The sequence below is a fragment of the Cherax quadricarinatus genome, chromosome 34 (assembly GCF_038502225.1).
Source record: "Cherax quadricarinatus isolate ZL_2023a chromosome 34, ASM3850222v1, whole genome shotgun sequence".
NCBI classification, from domain to species: Eukaryota; Metazoa; Arthropoda; class Malacostraca; order Decapoda; family Parastacidae; genus Cherax; species Cherax quadricarinatus.
The window spans coordinates 8,390,722-8,412,537 of NC_091325.1; the positions used below are offsets into that span (position 1 = coordinate 8,390,722).

At 43.3% G+C, this 21,816-nt stretch overlaps 1 protein-coding gene and 1 long non-coding RNA gene across 8 annotated transcripts in view; one reads left to right on the forward strand and one right to left on the reverse strand.

Annotated features, from left to right (window-relative positions):
- Positions 1–21,816, forward strand: part of LOC128693682 (transforming protein p54/c-ets-1) — a 496,563-nt gene that overhangs the window by 425,304 nt on the left and 49,443 nt on the right. For all 7 annotated transcript variants that reach the window (XM_070091145.1, XM_070091146.1, XM_070091147.1 and 4 more), the window contains one exon: positions 8,323–8,523. In XM_070091145.1, coding sequence (XP_069947246.1) covers positions 8,323–8,523 — 201 coding nt within the window. The remainder of the gene's footprint in view (positions 1–8,322; positions 8,524–21,816) is intronic.
- LOC138853588 (uncharacterized) overlaps positions 1–21,816 on the reverse strand; it is a 236,210-nt gene that overhangs the window by 45,543 nt on the left and 168,851 nt on the right. The window lies entirely within an intron of this gene.

A 21,816-nucleotide genomic window follows, 5' to 3' on the forward strand; every position in this document is an offset into this window, starting at 1 on the left:
TCTTGATTCAGGAAACTGAACCCACCTTCCACTTTCTTTGATCTATATAAATGTTTCCCGTTCACATAATGTTTTATAACCTCTACGAGTTTAGTGCTTCTAAATAAATAAAATGACAAATCCGTGCTGAAGTGTACTCAAGGTGTGGCTTGACACACTGCGTACAGAGTCTTGAAAGTGTCCTTAACTTTCTGAAGGAAATTCTTACAATTGCAAGACATGACAATATATATGTCGTGCCAAATAGGTAAAACTTGCTATTTTGGCTTATAAAGCAACGCTCTTCTTGCCGAATAAGGCAAGCAAAAATTTGTGTATGCAATAATTTCACAAAAATCATTCTGAACCTAACGAGAAAAATATATTTCATTGTGTTTATTATTAAATTATTGTAAACTTATAAAAAAATATGTTTAGTTGGATTAGGCTAAATTAAATTGCGCTTTTTATAATAAGTATAGGTAAGTTTTCTTAGCTTTTTTGATACAAAATTATTAATTTTTACATTACCATAAATGAAAAAATATATTTTTAAATATATAAGAGAAAATTTTAGAAATGACTTAATTTTAAATGAGTTCTTGCTAATTGATCAATTTTACCTATACAGCACGACGTTTATATATATATATATATATAAAGATTTAAGAGATACATTGTTGATATAAAGGTGGCATATAAGGTACATGTTGTTACGTGTGTATCACCGATTATAAGGCGAAAATCTCATCCAGCTCCTCAGAGCTGGGACGTGTGCCCAAAATACAGCAAGCATTACCCCTTTGAATGGTAGAAAAAGTTTCAAAAATAATTCCGCAAAAGTACTGGGGGTATGCAAATAAACCTCTGAGGGGAGGGGGGATGTCATGGAAACACAACCCTCATCAGAATCTAGGTCAAGTATATAGGTTGAATTGGACAGCACATGTTTTCTCAAACACTGGGAGCCAAGGATGAAAAATGTGTTGGCACTTTGGTGCCTCACTAGGTACTCCTGAGGTGCCAGATACTGTCAGGTAACGAAAAATGGAAACAAGCTTTATCAGTGAGTGTTTTTTTTTTTTTTTTACATTATCAGGCAACTGTGGGGTCACCATAAACTATATTATGCCATATCCATCAGTATGAGTTGGTACGTTAACAACTTTCTTTGGGTTCCCTTAATTATTGCATATCAGATGAGTTAAAAGTCTGTTTTGGTGACACCTTTTAATAATAAATTTTTAATAGTGTGTTATTTTATAGTGTTTATATATAAACAACTTAGTTGATTTGCTCTAAAGGAGGTAATGTTCGAGTTTATTTAAAGGTAATCTCTTCATTATTAACCGAGTATTTACAGGTAGATTTTTCTTTAATACCCAAAAGTTTATTTCAATCGACTAATCTTAGAAGACCAATGAAGGCTGAACTATCTGAATGAAATATAATTAATTAAAAATATAAGGAAGAAGAAACACTGCAGCAGGCCTACTGGCCTATGCGAGGCAGGTTCAATTCACCCACCGGCTTAAGCCAATGCCTTAAGGTAGTCAGCTCAGGTCCCATTCACTAAGGAAGGAGCACGGCAACTGACATAGTAGCACAAGCTGGCCAGGTCCAACTCAGTCCCAGAATCGCAAGTTTTACCTATTCGGCACGATGTATATATATATATATATATATATATGCAATAAGATCATAGTAAACAGGTGATTTCAGAATATGCAAAACAACCACTATGAAAGAACAGAGAAATTCCAAGCGCATTCGTGACTACTCACATTATCAAAGAACTGCATATTTCCCAAACTGCAATAATGTCAGTAGTCACGAAAGCGCTTGGAATTTCTCTATTCTTTCACAGTGGTTGTTTTGCATATTCTGAAGTCACCTGTTTACTGTGATCTTATTGCATATATACATATATATATATATATATATATATATATATATATATATATATATATATATATATATATATATATATATATATATATATATATATATCCTGGTGCGCATCAACAAGTAGGGAGACATACACATTGATGTGACCTCTCGACTAACAAGTATAATCAGCTTTCATGTATGTGCACTCACACCTAGGTTTTTCAGAGTATTGGAAGTGTGCACGTGTGTGTGTGTGTGTGTGTGTGTGTGTGTGTGTGTGTGTGTGTGTGTGTGTGTGTGTGTGTGTGTGTGTGTTGGGGTGTATATGTATGCATGTGTGTGGAGGCTGGTTGTGTACGTTCGTTGCTCACTACTCTCACAATACCCTTATTACCCTCACAAAATCCTTACTTTTCTCACAACGCCCTTACCACCCTCCTAAGGCCCCCTCAACACTATTCTCAAAACACTACCCTCACTACTCTCTACTCTCACAACACGCCCTCTGGTGGTAGTTTCTCATATGCCTGAGTGTGTCTACAAGCTGCCATATCCGTACCGTTCCTTGTTTCTGGACGGTACAGAAAATGCAATAATACCAACAATAGTAATCCCTTGTTGGTTACTGAGGCGAGGTTTCCCAAGACCTTGAGAGGGAGTGCATGTGTGTGTGTGTGTGTGTGTGTGTGTGTGTGTGTGTGTTTGGGGGAAGTAGTGTGTTCAGGGAAGCTTAATACCCATGTTGGGAGCAGGAAGCTTTTAGTTTATCGAGGTACTTCTAGGCAAGCTTCACTATCCCAGGTACCTATTTACTCCTAGGTGAGGAGGACAGCAGGTAAGTCAGACTTGATGATTAACACAGACAAGTATGTAACAAAAACTCACGTGGGTGCTATGACCTGTTAATACCCGCATGTCTCTTACAGGTGAGTGTAACAGGTATACAGAAACTTATCTTTATATACCATCCTGTCCAGGATTCCAAGTCAAGAACTTTCGAGTATGAATAGACTATTATACCATAGTGCCTTACGAATTCATTTAATTTTGATCACCAAGCTTTGTTTGCAGTTATTGTTGACAGCTTATGGCCTCTCTTATCTATCTACAGTGATTCACGAAATCGTAATAACACGATTGAAAACAAATCACGGAACGGGTGGAGTTTGAACCCATGCCAAGTGAGTCTTAAAACTCGCAGGCCTGTGCGTTAACCAATCGCCAGTTGGCTCTAATAAGTCTTCCGACTAGGTATATATGTATCTCCCGAGTGTACGGAAAACTGTCCAGAGCCAGAGCGTGCCTAGTGTTTAAACTGTGTGTGATGTTTTCTCCTCATCCACCTTTTCGTCTAGCTTCTTCAACTTTTTCGCCGAGACATAGGAAAAAAAGATATTTCGTAATGTTTTTGTGGCTCATTTGCGTTTTTAGCTGCCATCATATTGTCTTGACTTCCTTTCTTTTTCTCTCAGACTATCTGTTTTTCACTATGTATACTTTCTTATGTATTTCATAGATTCTCTTTTAGAGCTGTTAGACCGAATTCCTTAAGACACTCGACGTCGACCAGTTTTCACAGTTCCGTAACTAACCATCTTGATGTCAGGATGGGTTCAGTCTTGTCTTCCTTTACTTTTCTCTCATTTCCACCCTTTCTAGCACCTCTCGAAACTCTTCAAAGATATATCAAAGGTATGGGTGACAAACGTTCAAAATTCCACGTTCCGTGCTTTTCCTCGACCATCACGTTTCCAGACATCTCGCATTTTGCATATTAATGGTTAAATATACATTTTATAGGTTAATGTAATGAGGGGGGGGGAGACGGAACTAGAAAAGTTAAGAAACTGACGTTGATCACGTATAGAAACTGACGTAGTCAAATGAGAATGGATTGGCCATTACTGCTTCTCATATCTGGGTTGAATTAGAGGAGCCAATTTTCTGGTCATTCCTGTAATTAGACTAGTTTATTGCAACCGTTTTCTGTTTACATTTTTCTAATGAGCTTAGCATTGTAGCGATCACTGTCCAACAAGATGTTACGTCGCCAGAGAAGTTGTAGTTAGAATGGGTTGATAAAAGTCCCCCCCCCGAGGTACTCTGGTGCTATCGTTTTATGGTGACACCTTCCCATTACTTTTCTGCATTGTCCTATTTGTTGCTATCTACAGAAGCCTCTGGAGCTACGTCAGCAGTATTTTATCACAAGATCTCTCTTCATATGAGTTAGGGATTCAATAACTCTCCAAAAGAATAATGGTGTACAGGTGCAGAGTAATGTATTTAAATGTTATCCTCGGGGTGCATTTTACCTGAGTCAACACCTAGGTACCTATTTATTGCAAGATGAAAAAGACTTGGGACTTGCCCATGCATCTTGTGTGTGTGTGTGTACTCTCTGAGATTTGTGAGCGCACTCGCTCGCGCCCACAATCTGAGCACATGGGAATGTGTTACAATTATGTACGTATTTATTATGTACATGTGTATGTAAAACTCACTCCACCTTTTCTGTCCCATTTTGGTCCCAAAGGTTCCCTTGCATTAGGGGCAAGAAGACTCCTCTATCTTCTCGCTCACATGGTCGAGAAACACATGTGTTCAGGTAGGAAAGCTGAACTTTAGAGATGAAAGGTGAACATTTCACTGAGTGTTGGTGTTGGGAGAGAGGAATAAGGGAGAGAGGGGCTCGGCAGCACTCACCATGACGGCCCTTGTGGGGGCAATTGTAACTGTTTAATTGTCATAATGAGTTTGAAGAGAGGGAGGGATGGAGGGGGGGGGAGATGGGAGGGTGTGGGAAAGGGGGTGTGGAGTGGGAGAGAGAGGGTGGATATATAGGAAGAGGGCGAGGATGAAGGGAGAATGGAGGCGATTGGGTGGGGGAGGATGGCAGTGAAGGGAAGATGAGGGTGAGTGGGAGAGAATGGGGATGAAGGGAGTGTGAACAGGAGAGAGGGAGAGGATGAAGGGAAGAACAACGTGGGTGGATAGAAGGGAGAGTAGTAGGAAAACAATGGGGGTTGTGGGTGGCAAGGGAGAGAGGGAGGGAGAAAGCAGTAAGGTACGATGTTGCAATAATAAAGAAACTCTCTCCTTTATTCTCATTTATTGTTCCCGTCTATTCGTAACTCCTCTCACAATCCTCTTCAGTTCTGTCGTTTACCTCCTCTCTCTCTCTCCCCCATTTTTCTCCCTCTCATCTCGCTTTCATTGTTCGTACAGTATCCCATGAACCACTCCACGTCATCTCATTCCCAGATTCTCAGTAATTATTTCTTTCCCAGACTTATATTTATTATTTTGTGGCATTCCTTCCTCACGGTATGTTAAGTGTTGGGTTTTTACTTAGAGTTTATTGTTATTTTTTTTAACGATCATTTGCAGATAGTCGAGGAAATGTTATTAACAAGTGTATGTCTTCTCTTAGTTAAATGTTTTAAAGAAAACTGGATGCACCGGCAATGTTGCTACCTTATTCTATAAAATAGCTACTCAGCGCGAACAAAAGCTGTTTTTCCTTTCTTATTCCATCACGGAGGATGGGGGTTAAAGTTGAACAGTGCCAGCCCGAGCTGGTAGACAGTAGAACAATGCTGGTAAAGCGTGATGTTCTTGTGGTTGACAGATGGATAGACAAGCATGTTTGATCCCGATGGGACTTGTTGATGCCGATGATGTACTGGGACTACCAAAGATACAGAAGGGTACTCATTAAACTGAAAGTCAAATAGACATAACGGCAATAATTCCCTTCCCAGGGAAAGACGGGAGAATGAACTGTTGCTGGTGGAGGGTTCTTGTTCAAAGGAATTCTTCCTTTCTAGGTTAGATTTCGTTGCTTCTCACTCTCCAGATCCAGGCATTTAATAACCCATATAACCTTATACCTTTACTTTACCTTTGATGGGTTTAGAGTTTTCCTACTCCTGCAGCCTAGCCCTGGGCCAGGCTTTTGTGGTGATTGTGTTGCTGCTGGCTGCATCCTCCCCCCGCCTATCCATCACAGCCTGGATGATCTGAGATTGTTATATTAACAAGCAAGCAGGAACCACACACACAAATTATAAATACACACTCACATTATATATATATATATATATATATATATATATATATATATATATATATATATATATATATATATATATATATATATATATATATATATATAATATATATTCCACAGATAAACCAGGCAAAATATTCACCGCAGACAGCACAGAAAAATAAAACAGCCTCAAACACACAGATCACCGGATAATTAATAATAGTAGCTGGGGATGCCTGGCTGGCTCTCTCCCATCACTGCCTGGCCCCTCATGGTACATCCCCTCCCCTGTCCCTCATCCCCTGCCTGCCTCTGTAGACCCACAACAACCACACAATAGCTCGTCACTGTAGCAGGGCCGGCCACTCCATCCATTGAAGGTGCTCGTGTAGTCACCCTTTGTTTGTTCCCAAATGTTTCTCTTTCTCTTTTGCATACCTCATCTGGTGCTTCGCTCCGTCCAGTGATGCATCGTGTAGTCTTCTGCCACAGTTCTGGTTTGTGTGTTGGTCTGGGAGTTCTGTGGGTGTTCTGCCCTCGGAGAGGAGGGGAGGAAGGGGAAACTGGATGTGCGTACTACCGGGGTCAGGTTTCCCCCCTCATTTAAATACAAGGGTGCCCGGGCCCGTATATATACTGGTGTGCCCAGGCCTGGCCCTCTCCCTCTCCCTCATCCATTCCCCTCTCTGTTCTGGTCATCTTGCTTATGGTGTGTGTGTGTGTGTGTGTGTGTGTGTGTGTGTGTGTGTGTGTGTGTGTGTGTGTGTGTGTGTGTGTGTAAAAACTATCGAAACTGAAAGGTTCCAATGGAAATAAGTCACTATCTTTTTTAGGGTTATCCTAGGTAATTCACACTATGTATGATAATTGTACTTATGTTTACTGTACCTAAATAGACTTGCTAAGGTGTAGTGTGTGTGGGGGGGATGATGAGGACCTGTTTACTGATGCTGAGTGGTGGGGAAGGTATTGTCAGAGATATGTTAGTGGTAGTGACTCCAGAGCTTGGGAGTGAGAGAGGCGAGGTTGAACTTCATGAGAGTAGTGCCTGAACATATCTTAACTGATGTATTAGAAATATATTGAGTGAGGATAAAGCAGATTATTGTGTTAAAAGGCGGCGGTAACGTTCTGGTGGTAATGGTGGTGGTGGTGGTGGCGGTGGTGGTGGTGGCGGTGGTGGTGGAGGCGGCGGCGACGGTAGTGTAGCGGCACCTGTGCCACTATGGCGGCGGCACCATTATCCCATAACAAGGCACTAGTGGTGTGATGGACGTTAATATTGACTGAACCTTGGTCACCTGTGAGAGGAGAGAGAGAGAGAGAGAGAGAGAGAGAGAGAGAGAGAGAGAGAGAGAGAGAGAGAGAGAGAGAGAGAGAGAGAGAGAGAGTAAGTATTAGGAACGATGGTAGAAGGGCAGTTATGAAGTACAGGGAGGGGATGTAAGGGAGGGGTGATTAAGTGAGATGGTTGAAGCAGTGAAGGGGAGAGAACGATGGTAGGGGTTGGGGGAATGAGGGGAGGGGAGGGTAGAATTAGAGGGAGAGTGTAAAGCAGAGAAAGAGTAAGGAAAGAGGATAGTGAAAGGAGGTGAAGGATAAGGAAAGTAGGGAAAAGTGAGGGGAAAAAGTGAAAGAATGAGGGGAGGGAGAAGACAGTGATGGGGGAAGGATAGGAAGGTGGTGGTAGAGGGTAGTAAATAGGGTGACGGAAGGAGAAGAGTGGGAGGGGTTAGGCAGTGAGACGGTGAGAGTGAGGGGTGGGAGAGAGGGGAAAGTTGAATAAGGGGTCAGAGAATGAGGGGAGGGGTGCGAGAGTGAAAGGAGGGGTGTGAGTGAGAGAGGTGTGTGAGGAGAGGGGTGCGAGTGAGGGAAGGGGGGTGTGAGGGGAGGGGTGAGCGACGTACCCCTCACCCAAGGATCAACACAGCAGCCAGCTGCTGTTTATATGATAACAATTGATAAATTATCCCTACTTGCCAGCTCTCAAGTATAACAAACAAATCACTCCAGTTATCTTGTTATCCTTCATATTTAAATTACAATATATTGTTGTTATCCCCTTATATACTATAGGAAGAAAAGTTTCATGTGATACACAGTCGACTTCATGTACCAATAAAACTAATTTATCTTATAAACGAAAATTGTGAGCCAGGTGCGAGAGAGAGAGAAAACTATGACTTTTCCTGTTCAATGAAGGGATGGGTTAATGCTGAAGGACTCTTGATCCAAGGAACTGGAACTGCCTTCCCGTTCCCTGGATCAAACCTAAATACTTCCCATTTCCCCAGGCTCCGCATGACCCCTTAGGGGTTTAACACTTCCCCTTGAATATAAACTAGATTTGGTAGTGTTGAGCCAAGATGCTGACGATGACCCCTTGTGTGTGTTTACAGATCCTAAGCAGTGGTCTGAGGACCACGTGCGCCAGTGGCTCATGTGGGCCATCAAGGACTTCAGCCTGGAGGGCGTGTCCGTGCACGAGTTTCAGATGAAAGGACGTGACCTGGTGGGTATGGGCAGAGACTCCTTCCTCGCCCGCACTCCGCCCTTCATGGGCGATATACTCTGGCAACATCTAGAGTTTCTTCAGAAAGGTAAGTCTGCATGCTTATGCTGTTTGTGCGGTGTGTGGAACTATTTTCTTAATGTAGAAAAGATATCCAGTACTGTATCTTCCTGGGAATATTGAGCCAGAGGGTCGTCAGCAGCAACAACCTGGTTGACCAGACAAGAGCCAGATACGCCTGGACTAGAGCTTGGCTGTAGGAGTGGAAAAACTCTCGAAACCAAAGGAAAGGAAATATCCTAAATTTCCTTTAACAGGTAAGACAAATTGTAGATAAATATTCGAATGTGCTTTTGGTAACTTTTTCTGGGACTTAGTTCATTGACCTTTTGTATATCCATATGCTCTTGCCCTACTTACCACTAGATTGATATGGGATGCGCAATAAGCTAGTTGCTGCAGCGACAAAATATAAAAAGTGGGACCACCCTAAACGTGCTGCTTTCCTCTTCTACATACAACACATTCTCATAACGTCAGTTTTTTGACGTGGTACACAGCCTCATCTTAACGCTTAGTATTTTTATCTAAATTCTATTTTCTTTATATAGCCAAAATTATTCTACTTCCACCCATCCCAAACCCACATTCTTTCAACTCTCCCACTTTTCCAAATCACTCACTCCCACATCGTCCCAATTCACACCTCTAAACCATTCTGACGCTAAAAATAATGATTCATTCTTAAGCTTCTCCAACATCCTATCTCATATACTCACCTTCACTGCATAAAACTGAAAAAAGCGAGAGAGGAAGGCAAGATAACAGTAGTTCTAAGACAAATTTCTTTTTCTCTCTCGTGAGGTATACTGGGATAGATAGCAGGAAATTTTTGCAGTTATGTAATACTTTTCTCAGAGGGCGATCATACCCATTATTAGTTTTTATACTGATGTGTGTGTGTGTGTTTTAATCGCCTAATTGTGGTTGCAGGGGTCGAATCATGGCTCCTGCCCCCGCCTCTTCAATAGTCACCACTAGGTCACTTCCTCCCTACTCCGTGAGCTTTATCAAATCTCTTCTTAAAGTTATGTATGGATCCTGCCTCCACTACCTCACTTTGCAGATTATTCCACTTCCTGACAACTCTGACTGAAGGAATACTTCCTAACATCCCTGTGACTCATCTGAATCTTCGACCTCCAAGTGTGTGTGTGTGTGTGTGTGTGTGTGTGTGTGTGTGTGTGTGTGTGTGTGTGTGTGTGTGTGTCATACAGACTTTTAAAGGTAAGCAATAAAGTAATGCATGGACACATTTCACCTTGGAAGTTCATGATACATGGTCACAGTTCACTGTTGAATTCATTATCTCTGTCCTGAGGTACAAGTAAGAAATGCATTACTGTACTCACCACCGTACTCATTATTAATATGATTTATTATTTTTAGTTCATTTTCCGAGCTCATTACGTTGTTTTGTGCGCTCTTAAAGTTCTACAAGTATATATTCAGATGTAAAGTACGTCTACCGGTGTTCCGGTTGGAATGTTTATTGTGGAAAAGGCAGAACCCTTCATAAAGTTCATGTTACGTAAAGTTCCCTTAGAATTATCAGTCTTCCAGTTCGTCTGAACAGAAAGTGAAGATCAATTCGTGTAGATATCTCCTCCTCCTCCTCCTCCTCCTCCTCCTCCTCCTCCTCCTCCTCCTTTCTACTCTTCCTCATTCTCTTTCTTTTCATTTTCCTCTCCCGCTGTTGCTGTTTGCTCTTACTCGTTTTTCGACTGTTTCTTATTTTCCTAGTGCTGCTTCTCGTTCCTTCCCTATTTAACAGAAATCTCTGCACACAAAGTCAAGGTTCATTACCTTCAGAAAAGTCACCAAGAACCACAAGTTTTCTCAACGAAGTGCCACTCCGTATTCCACTAGGCTACCTTGATATACCTTTGAGTTTCCAGAATTTTTTTTACTCCCGGTGCCTGTCCTTGTGTCAAGCTCGTCTGGTGCTTGTGTGGTCAATCAGGCTGTTGCTGCTGATGGTCCGCTGCTTCAAATATTCATCACAGCCAGGCCTTAAGGCCAAGGTTTTCTATGTCAACCTGTGTCTCATGGCCATCTTTAGACAATCTTGCTCTCCTGTGCGACTTCTCTGCCTCGCTATTTGATTGCGTCAGCAGTCTGTTTTTTTTCCTTCAGGCAGGCTGATAGCAGCAACAGCCTGGTTTAGTAGATCAGCCTTCGAAATCAGAAGTATGTCTCAACAATGCACATGCCACTATAGGGGTCACACAGCGCCTACCTGGAGTCTACCTGGAGGGCATTCCGGGGATCAACGCCCCCGCGGCCCGGTCCACGACTAGGCCTCCCGGTGGATCAGGGCTTGATCAACGAGACTGTTACTGCTGGCCGCACGCAATCCAGCGTACGAACTACAGCCTGGTTGATCCGGCACCGTCTTTAGTATCTGTCCAGCTCCCTCTTGAAGACAACCAGGGGTCTTCCTGTAATGCCCCTTATTGCTGGTGGGAGGCTGTTGAACAGTCTTGGGCCCCGGACACTTATTGTTTTCTCTTAGTGTACCAGTGGCGCCCCTACTTTTAACTGGGGGTATGTTGCATCGCCTGCCAAGTCTTTTGCTTTCGTATGGAGTGATTGCTGTGTGCATATTAGTGACCAGTCCCTCCAGAATCTTCCAGGTGTTTGTTATGATATATCTCTCTCGCCTGCGCTCTAGTGAGTACAAGTCAAGTGCTTCCAGGCGCTCCCAGTAGTTAAGGTGTTTGATGGAACTTATACGTGCAGTAAAGGTTCTCTGTATATTCTCTAGCTCTGCAATTTCACCTGCCTTGAATGGGGATGTTAATGTACAGCAGTATTCCAGCCTAGAAAGAAGTGATTTAAAAAGGATCATCATTGGTTTAGCATCTCTTGTCTTGAATGTTCTCATTATCCATCCTATCAGTTTCCTAGCAGATGTGATAGTAGCATTGTTGTGGTCCTTGAAGGTGAGGTCTTCGGACATTACCACACCCAGGTCCTTCACATTACTTTTCCTCTCTATTGTGTGATTGAAGTTTGTAGTATACTCGGTCTTAGTTATTATTTCCTCCAGTTTTCCATACCGGAGTAGTTGGAATTTGTCTTCATTGAACATCATGTTGTTCTCTGTTGCCCATTGGAAAACTTGGTTTATATCTTCTTGGAGCTTTGCCGTGTCCTCTGGAGCTTTGCCGTGTCCTCAATGGATGACACTCTCATGCAGATCCTAGGATCGTCTGCAAAAAGATTATTCAGTGCTGTGGTTTACATTTCTGTCTATGTCTGATATGAGAATAAGGAACAGGATAGCCTAGGGAATGGGAAGTAATCAGATTTGATCCAATAAACAGGTGAATAAATCCAGTATCTTGGATCAAAAGCTTTTTTAAGGCTCCTTTAGACAAAAGGGTCAATAAGATGGTTTTTGAAGATTGAGATACTTATGCAATAAATGGGAATCTTTACTGAAGAAACGTTTCGCCAGACAGTGGCTTCATCAGTCCAATACAAATCAGAAAAGTGTAAGGAGGAGGACTGATTACCTCAAACTCCTCTTCTCCTTACACCTTTCTGATTTGTATTGGGCTGATGAAGCCACTTTGTGGCGAAACGTTTCTTCAATAAAGATTCCTATTTATTGCATAAGTTTCTCAATCTTCATCTAGTCGGTTTTAAACCATTTATCACAAGATGGTTTTTAGTTGCCCAGCAGTGGTCCTCATCGCTCATCACGGTCTTTAGGCCCATTATTACAGCTGCAAGAAAAATGATGCGCTGGAAAATGAATCTTCAAAACAAGAAATGCCAAGCTTTTGATAATACTCGTCAGGTCACTCTCTCTTTGCTGAAATATTACTGTGTACTATCGGCCCCCTGCAAGGCAGGCGAAATTGCTGAGCTGGAATATGTGCAAAAAAACTTCACATCTTGCATAAACTCAGTCAAGATCCTAAATTACCGGGAGTGTTTGAAGTCCTTAAAACGTAGGCGAGAAACATATATCATAATTTACCCTTACAAGATACTGGAGGGATAATTACCAAACCTGCATACCGAAATTACTATTTATGAACACAGGTAGCACAGGATACCGCCAATGAAAACAGGTGAGCGATGAGTACAGAGAAACCTTAGTAAGTGTTAAAGGACCTCGACTTTAACTTCCTCTCTTCATGCATAAAGGGATTACAGTCAAACCCTTAACTGTTTTCAAGAGGGAACATGAAAGAGTCCACAAAGCAGTTCCTGATGAGTGGGCTTGTGATGCATATGTTGAATTGGAGACGACAGCTTGATCAGGTCAGCAATCAGGAGGACTGGTCTGGGACTGGGCGGTCGGGGGCGGTGACCTTAGGAAGCGATTCCAGGTAAACGACCATCACACTCGCCAAAATATTCAGTGACTTGCCTATATAGGTATAAATCATTACTTTTCTTAGTGACTTCGTTTCTGTTAATGGTTCATCTCGCTTTGTAGTGGTCCATTAAGTTTATATGTGGTCCAATGAAGTTGTCAACGGTTCATTAAGATTGTCCTTGGTCCATTAAGCTTATAAGAAGTATTCCATCAGGGTTCTCCCATAGCACACCATTTTTTCTCTCTTGCGTGGGTGGTAAAGGTGGTGATACTGCTGACGTTATTCTGGCGGCGTTGCGGGCGGCTCTGCGGTCCTGTACTCGGCTCCGGTCGGCGCCTTTTGATCTTCCACCTCCAACAAGGATAAAGTAAACAACGCAAAACACACTGCTGATAACACGGGTCTCAAGGTGGACTGGGCTTGTGTGTGTTTTGTGTGTGTGTGTGTGTGTGTGTGTGTGTGTGTGTGTGTGTGTGTGTGTGTGTGTGTGTGTGTGTGTGTGTGTGTGTGTGTGTGTATGTGTGTGTGTGTGTGTGTGTAAGGGGACTCGTCTCCCCCCCCCCCCAAGTCGAGCATTCATATCCCAACGGTGTTATTCAGTACATGGAATATTAGACGTCAACAGCAAATTACTACCAGCGAAGCAAGTTTTCCAGTGACTTGTCGTGGTACCTCTTTGACTTGCCGTAGGTCAATGACTGGTATCTCAGTGACCTGTCACAGGTTACCAGTCAATTTGTTTGGCCAAGAGATCGTTGTTTTATAAGCCAAGACCGCAAATTTTGTTTAAAAAAGTGCGACAAATACCATACGTACACAGTGATTTCTGAGCCGGGGGAGAGGTCGGCGCGCCTGGGGTCACACTAACTGTTTCACTGTCTTGTTTACCTTGGAATTGAAAGTCTTTTGTTTAGGATATTTATTGTAATTTCAAGGTAAACATCATTGCTAATGACTACTGCTGCTGCCACTGCATAAGCTGACATGTCACTCGTGTCTGTTCAGAGAGAGAGAGAGAGAGAGAGAGAGAGAGAGAGAGAGAGAGAGAGGCGAACTTGAGGGAAGTAATGATAGACTTTTCGCCCATAACCCAGCTACGGGCTCATTACATCTTACAAATGGACAAGATCTGGTCACAACCGTGGCCTTTTTTTTATTAAAACAACGATGTTAGAAGCATTTTTAAAATTCCTAATACACCAAGAGGTAATAAACAACGGATCTGAGATGCGGCACAAACACACACACACACACGTATGTACGTCTCCTCGACAACTTGACACTGATGATCATCCACGAGGATCCACCAATACCATCCTATCAACTCATGGTTTGCTGTACTCCCAAGAATGTCAAGGCAACTCCTCTTAAATATAAATGACGAGCGCTAACGGCTATTACATAGAGCCCTGACAGCGCATGGTGGGGCCGGATGTGGACATGGGGCCTCCGCCCATGTTTGTGAAAAGTTGGTAATCCCAGTCCACCGCCCGCCCACCCACCCGCCCGTGTGGCCAATTTTTAGCAGAGCACCGCAGTGAGGGACAAATATCGCTTTTATTTACTTTCCCTACAATAACTGTCGTTGTTATAGTATACTGTGCTTGTACTCGTTGTTATTTTGGTACACCGTGTTTGTACCCGCTGTTATTATGGTACTCCGTGTTTGTACTCGCTCTTATTATGGTATTTGTACCTGCTGGTATTATGGTACACCGTGTTCGTACTCGCTGTTGTTGGAGTCGATGTAAAAATGGGCATGTACCTTAATATAAAATTGAAATAATAGTAAATAATAATAATAATATTACATGGGGAAGAGTGGCCTGACTCCGGACTACCATGGATTAACAAAAATGGAGTGTTATAGTCTCTGGAACTAATTTCATCGGTCTACTTATGATATATTTTACCTCCGATGGGTGTTCCAGAGTTTTCATACTCCCGCAGCCCGGCCCTGGGTCAGGCTTGTCTGATGTTTGCCTGGTTAACCGGTAGGTTCCCAACTTCTCCCCCTGCCTGGAGGGCACTCTCTCTCTCTCTCTCTCTCTCTCTCCTATCATCTCTGACCTCTCTCTTATACCTTACTCTTCTCACTCTGCCCCTTCCATATATTTTGTGACTTTCTCTCTCCTATTTTCATTTTCTTTCCCTCAAATTCCTTCCCTTCCAAAAACCATTCTTCCTCCCTTTGCTCTCCCTCATCTTTTATTTTCCCTCTTTCACTTTCCTTCCCCAGCTAACTCGTTTCCTAGGATGCTGATGGCAACTTGGAACATACCGAGTGTGTGTGTGTGTGTGTACTCACCTAATTGTACTCGCCTAATTGTGGTTGCAGGGGTCGAGACTCAGCTCCTGGCCCCGCCTCTTCACTGATCGCTACTGGATCCTCTCTCTCTCTGCTTCCTGAGCTTTGTCATACCTCTTCTTAAAACTATGTATGGTTCCTGCCTCCACTACTTCACTTGCTAGGCTATTCCACTTACTGACAACTCTATGACTGAAGAAATACTTCCTAACGTCCCTGTGACTCGTCTGAGTCTTCAGCTTCCAGTTGTGACCCCTTGTCCCTGTGTCCCCTCTCTGGAACATCCTATCTCTGTCCACCTTGTCTATTCCCCGCAGTATCTTGTATGTCGTTATCATGTCTCCCCTGACCCTTCTGTCCTCCAGTGTCGTCAGTCCGATTTCCCTTAACCTTTCCTCGTACGACATTCCCTTGAGCTCTGGGACTAGCCTTGTTGCAAACCTTTGTACTTTCTCTAACTTCTTGACGTGCTTGACCAGGTGTGGGTTCCAGACTGGTGCTGCATACTCCAGTATGGGCCTAACATACACAGTGTACAGTGTCTTGAACGATTCCTTATTAAGGTATCGGAACGCTATTCTCAGGTTTGCCAGGCCCCCGTATGCTGCAGCGGTTATTTGGTTGATGTGTGCCTCCGGTGATGTGCTCGGTGTTATGGTCACCCCAAGGTCTTTCTCCCTGAGTGAGGTCTGTAGTCTTCGTCCACCTAGCCTATACTCTGTCTGCGGTCTTCTTTGCCCCTCCCCAATCTTCATGACTTTGCATTTGGCTGGATTGAATTCGAGAAGCCAGTTGCTGGACCACATGTCCAGCCTGTCCAGGTCTCTTTGCAGTCCTGCCTCATCCTCGTCCGATTTAATTCTTCTCATCAACTTCACGTCATCTGCAAACAGGGACACTTCAGAGTCTATTCCTTCCATCATGTCGTTCACATATATCAAAAATAGCACTGGTCCTAGAACTGACCCCTGTGGGACCCCGCTCGTAACAGGCGCCCACTGTGATACCTCTTCACGTACCATGACTCGTTGCTGCCTCCCTGTCAGGTATTCCCTTATCCATTGCAGTGCCCTCCCTTTTACGTGCGCCTGATCCTCCAGCTTCTGCACTAATCTCTTGTGGGGAACTGTGTCAAAGGCCTTTCTGCAGTCTAGGAAAACGCAATCTACCCACCCCTCTCTCTCGTGTCTTACTTCTGTTACCTTGTCATAAAACTCCAGGAGGTTTGTGATACAAGATTTGCCTTCCATGAACCCATGCTGGTTTTCATTTATAATCTTGTTCCTTTCCAGGTGTTCGACCACTCTCCTCCTGATAATCTTCTCCATGACTTTGCACACAATACATGTCAGAGACACAGGTCTGTAGTTTAGTGCCTCGTTTCTGTTTCCTTTCTTAAATATGAGGACTACATTAGCTTTCTTCCATTTCTCAGGTAGTTGCCCAGTTTCAAGGGATGTGTTGAAGATTGTGGTTAGAGGCACGCACAGCATCTCTGCTCCTTCTCTAAGGACCCATGGGGAGATGTTGTCCGGTCCCATCGCCTTTGAGGTGTCAAGGTCACTTAAGAGCTTCTTCACCTCCTCCTCAGTTGTTCGTATGTCATCCAACACTTGTTGGTATATTCCCTCTTGATGTTCCCTTCTGTGCTGTCTTCCCACAGCCCTTCCTGTCTCTACTGTAAAAACTTCCTTAAATCTCCTGTTCAGCTCCTCACATACCTCCTGATCATTTCTTGTGAGTTCTCCACCTTCTGTCCTTAATCTGATCACCTGGTCTTTGACTGTTGTCTTCCTCCTGATGTGGCTATACAACAGTTTCGGGTCAGTCTTGATTCTCGATGCTATGTCATTTTCATACTGTCGCTGGGCCTCCCTCCTTACCTGTGCGTACTCATTCCTGGCTCTGCGACTGATCTCCCTATTTTCGTGTGTTCTCTGACTTCTGTACTTTTTCCATTCTCTATTGCATTTTGTTTTTGCCTCCTTACACCGTCGGGTAAACCAGGGGCTCGTTCTGGTCTTCCCGTTGTTACTGTTGCCCTAGGGAATAAACCTTTCCACTGCCTCCTTGCATTTTGTTGTTACCTCCGATGGGTGTTCCAGAGTTTTCATACTCCCGCAGCCCGGCCCTGGGTCAGGCTTGTCTGATGTTTGCCTGGTTAACCGGTAGGTTCCCAACTTCTCCCCCTGCCTGGAGGGCACTCTCTCTCTCTCTCTCTCTGTGTGTGTGTGTGTGTGCTTTCTCTGTGTATCTGTTGCATTCATAAAGTTGGTGTGGAATCTAAACTTAATAAGGCAGTAGACAGGTAAGCTTTATTAGATAATAATAATAATAATAATAATAATAATAATAATAATAATAATAATAAGTATATAATTCTACAAGTACATGTACAAGGTATACAGGCCATTCTGACATCAATGACATACTTCTGTATAAAAAACCGCTTGTTATATAGAGCATTTCGGGCAAATTAGATCAATTTTATCCTTGGATGTGACCCACACAAAGTACCCATTTTTTACTGATGGGTGAACATAGATAACACCGATGTAAGGAAACACACCCAATGTTTTAACCCTTGCCGGGAATCTAACTTGGACTCTTACCGTGTGAAGCGAGAGCTTTGCCACCAGGCCACGGGCCACCGTAAAACTGCTAGAGTTTAATCAGCTGATCGTAACAAATGCATGAGCTGATCTATGCAACTAGTCCAGCACGTCATTAATTGATTCTTGTACACATTTATGCACATCGTCAGCCGATCTGTGTAAATGTTCAGTCACATCTTCAGACGATCTATATACACACATTCAATCATGCTATCAGCAGATCAACATGATCGCTCATCCTGGCTACCAGCTGACCGCTATAAACATGCACTCTATCACCTCGTCCATTTAAACGTTCAGTCACCCAGTCAGCTGACTGATTCAGGCATTCCAGTGTAATCAGCTAATCAATAACGTAAATACCGTGACACGTAACAGGTGATCCGTGGGAACTCTCTAGTCTGTGACATCAGCTGATCGAGGTTGCCAACATACCTTTCGCAGATTTCTCTAGTTCTATCCCCGACCTGAAGACAGACTTTCTTATTCAGGCTGTCGCTGCCCATACCTGGAGGTTATTCCGGGAATCAACGCCCCCGCGGCCCGGTCCATGACCAGGCCTCCCGATGGATCAGGGCCTGATCAACTAGGCTGTTACTGCTGGCCGCACGCAGTCCAACGTACGAGCCACAGCCCGGCTGATCCGGCACTGACTTTAGGTATCTGTCCAGCTCTCACTTGAAGGCAGCCAGGGGTTTATTGGCAATTCCCCTAATGCTTGATGGGAGGCTGTTGAACAGTTTTGGGCCCCGGACACTTATGGTCTACTGTATAACATTAATTGCTTAATAGAAGAGACATCATGTCACTTCGAAGCCGAATGCATATCATAAACTGGCTTCAGAAGTTGTGATGTAACAAGGAAGTGTATTAGTGGTAAAAAGTTTGGTGACAGTAAGAGCCTGGTGGTAGAGTTGAGAGCAGCAAGAGCCTGGTGGCAGAGCTGAGAACAGTTAGTGGTTGGCAGCAGAGTTGAGGGCAGTAAGGGATTTGTGGCAGAGTTAGGGGCAGTAAGAGGCTGCCTTCACCAGTCAGCGGAACGGTATGAAACTAAAAACTCAACACGACGCGATGGAAATTACCCAAGGAATTGAAACGAAAAACCGAGGGAAAGATATTTTTCTGTCTCTGTCTCTCTGTTCTCGTTGCCACTCTCATAGGATTTTAGGCAAGAGATGTGGTGGAATTCTGATCTCATCGGTAAAGCAACTCGAAGTGTTTTCATTTAGAGGGAAATGTGGGGAGACGTCAAAGGGCGTGGTCTGGTACCTGGCACCGGGGGGCGATGATCCCAGGAAATATAGATAGTAGACAGATAGTAGACAAACAGGTAAACAATAGCTTCAGTCTACGCTACAGCCACATCCTTGTGAACATATCACCAGCTGCCTTATCACAAATAGCCAGACAAATTATACCTGTCTGCCGTCATCTCCTGCGACCTTGAGGGTTTGACAAGAAGCTTCTGGCTGGTGCTGAGGGTTCCCCTTCCCTCTTCTCCCCCTCCTCCATCTCTATGCCCTTCCTCCGTTTCCTCTCCCGCCTCTCTTCCCGCTCCTTTTCCTTAACCTCTCCTCCACATCTCAATACTCCTGACGAGATTCCCCCCTCCAGGTGAGTGGGGAAATTTTTTTACCCGCTCTTCCCACATCCCTCTTCATCTCTTCACCTGTCCCTCTCCTAACGTCCCCCATCCTTAATCAGATTTGTTCACTAAACTTCATATTAATGGGAAAAATTGAGTAAAATCTTATAGAAAATAAACTAAGATACTTAGAAATATATCGCCGTCTTTTTCTTTCTCTCTCATGATGACACTTGGCTGTGACGTCGACACTTCTCTCTTTATGAGCATACACTACACTATAATATATATATATATATATATATATATATATATATATATATATATATATATATATATATATATATATATATATATATATATATATATATATATATATATATATATATATATATAACACACACTAAAGCTTGGAGTGGGTAAAAAGCGTTTAGAGATGATTGCACTTCATAAGAAGCGTTTAGACCGAGTAAACCCATGTGTCGCTGTGTCGATGAAAAGTCCTTGTCCTTAAGTGCGTCTCTAGGGCAAGGACGGTGCTCCTATTATGCGTGTCCTTACACATTCACGGACAAGGGGGAAAGGCAGATCTGGCAGTTGTACCAGGGTACTTTTTTTTTTTTATATCCAAACACGTATTAAGCCTCGGCAGTGTTCTTGGTCCGTTTGCTTGTTTTGAGTTCAAGGAAATGGGGGAAGGGGAGCCTTAGAATGCACGAACAACTGTGAAGAAAAAAGAAATTTTGGTGGATGGCAAGATTCTTGAAGAGACAAGATCACTAAACTTAGTGGTGTGCCAGGTCACCCAGGATGTGTGGGAATGTGGTTCAGCGGGCCATCACTAGCAATAGTCTGGTTGACCACGCAAGCACCAGACGAGCCTGGCCCTGGGCCGAACTCTGGGGGTAGAAAAACCTCGGAACTCATCTAAGGTAAAATTAAAGCTGTGTGGGATATGTGGGCCAAGGAGCAACCAAAAAGACCAGCCTCGTTGACCAGGAAATCATCAGGGAGGCCTAACCCCGAACCTGGCCACGGAAACAAGAAATCCCCTGAAACGAGCCACAAGTAGAAGATTAAGACACGCAACATATGTGAATCTTCATTAAGGAAACGTTTCGCCACGCAGTGGCTTCATCAGTCCAATACAAAGTAGAAAGGGGTAAGGAGAGGAGGAGTTTGAGGTAATCAGTCCTTCAGCCTGGAATCGATGTGTTCAGCTCATCACTCTTGCAAAAAGTACAGCATATGGCCGGAGAAGTGGTTTATATACTGAAGTCAGGTGAGTGGAAGCAGGAGGCGGCGGGATCACAGTGGAACCAACCATTAGTGTAAGTAGGTCTTCGTCCAAAGCTTGGACAAGTATTGAAGAATTCCTTGTATCAGATGTGATAAATGGTTTTGAAAACCGACAAGTTGAAGATTGTAGGAAAAAAAAAAGTTCTGTAAATGATCAAGATACACGTGCAACGGCTAGCTATCTTTATTGTCGGAACGTTTTGCCCGTATACACAATAGGCGATAGTTAGGTTAGGTAAGGTTGACTCAAGAAATCGTAATGACACGATTGCAAACAAACCATACCCCCGGCCGGGATTGAACCCGCGGTCATAGTCTCAAAACTCCAGCTGGAGTTTTGAGACTATGACCGCGGGTTCAATCCCGACCGGGGGTATGGTTAGGTAAGGTTCTTCAGGAAACAGGAAAAATGTTTCCTGATGCGGGTCCTGTTCATATGATGACCCGCCGCAGGAGCTCGTGGTTATCTGACCGAGGCTTTCAGCTGGCTTACCAGTCCACCTTTTAAAAATTATAGTCATAGTTATAACTATTTAGTTGAATAGGCGATGGACTGATCACATCATCTTTACCATTCCACTGCTTCTATCTCCTTTGTATTTGACTGAAGAAGCCTACCGTTTAGGCACAAAAATTTTGCTCATATAACCCGTCGGTTCTGAATATCAAAATGGTATACAATACCGACAGGTTGGTAAGCAAGACACATAGGCAACAGTTAGGTATCTTTATTCCTGAAGAATTCTTCTCCAGGCTGAGGAACTGACAACCTCAATTCTACGTCTTCAAGGATGATGGACTAATTACATCGTCTTCACATCTCTACTGCTCCTGCCTACTTTCTGTACTCGACTGAGGAAGCCTACTGTGTAGGCGAAACGTTTCGGAATAAAGTTGCCTAACTGTTGCTTATGTTTCTTACCAACCCGATGGTACTGCTTGCCATTTTCACAACATTATATATTCTGGGACTTTGGATATTGTTCATTGTTACCTTAACATCTTCACCTCTATGACACGTACAGGTTTAGAGCTTGTTTTCAGTTATAGGAATATCATTAACTCGTTAAATTTTTTAGCTGTAATATATAATAACCAAAATTGTTCTGAAACATATCATATTTTTTAATAAAAATTACTCTCTAATAGGCATGTGAATTTGTAAATGGGGCCAGTA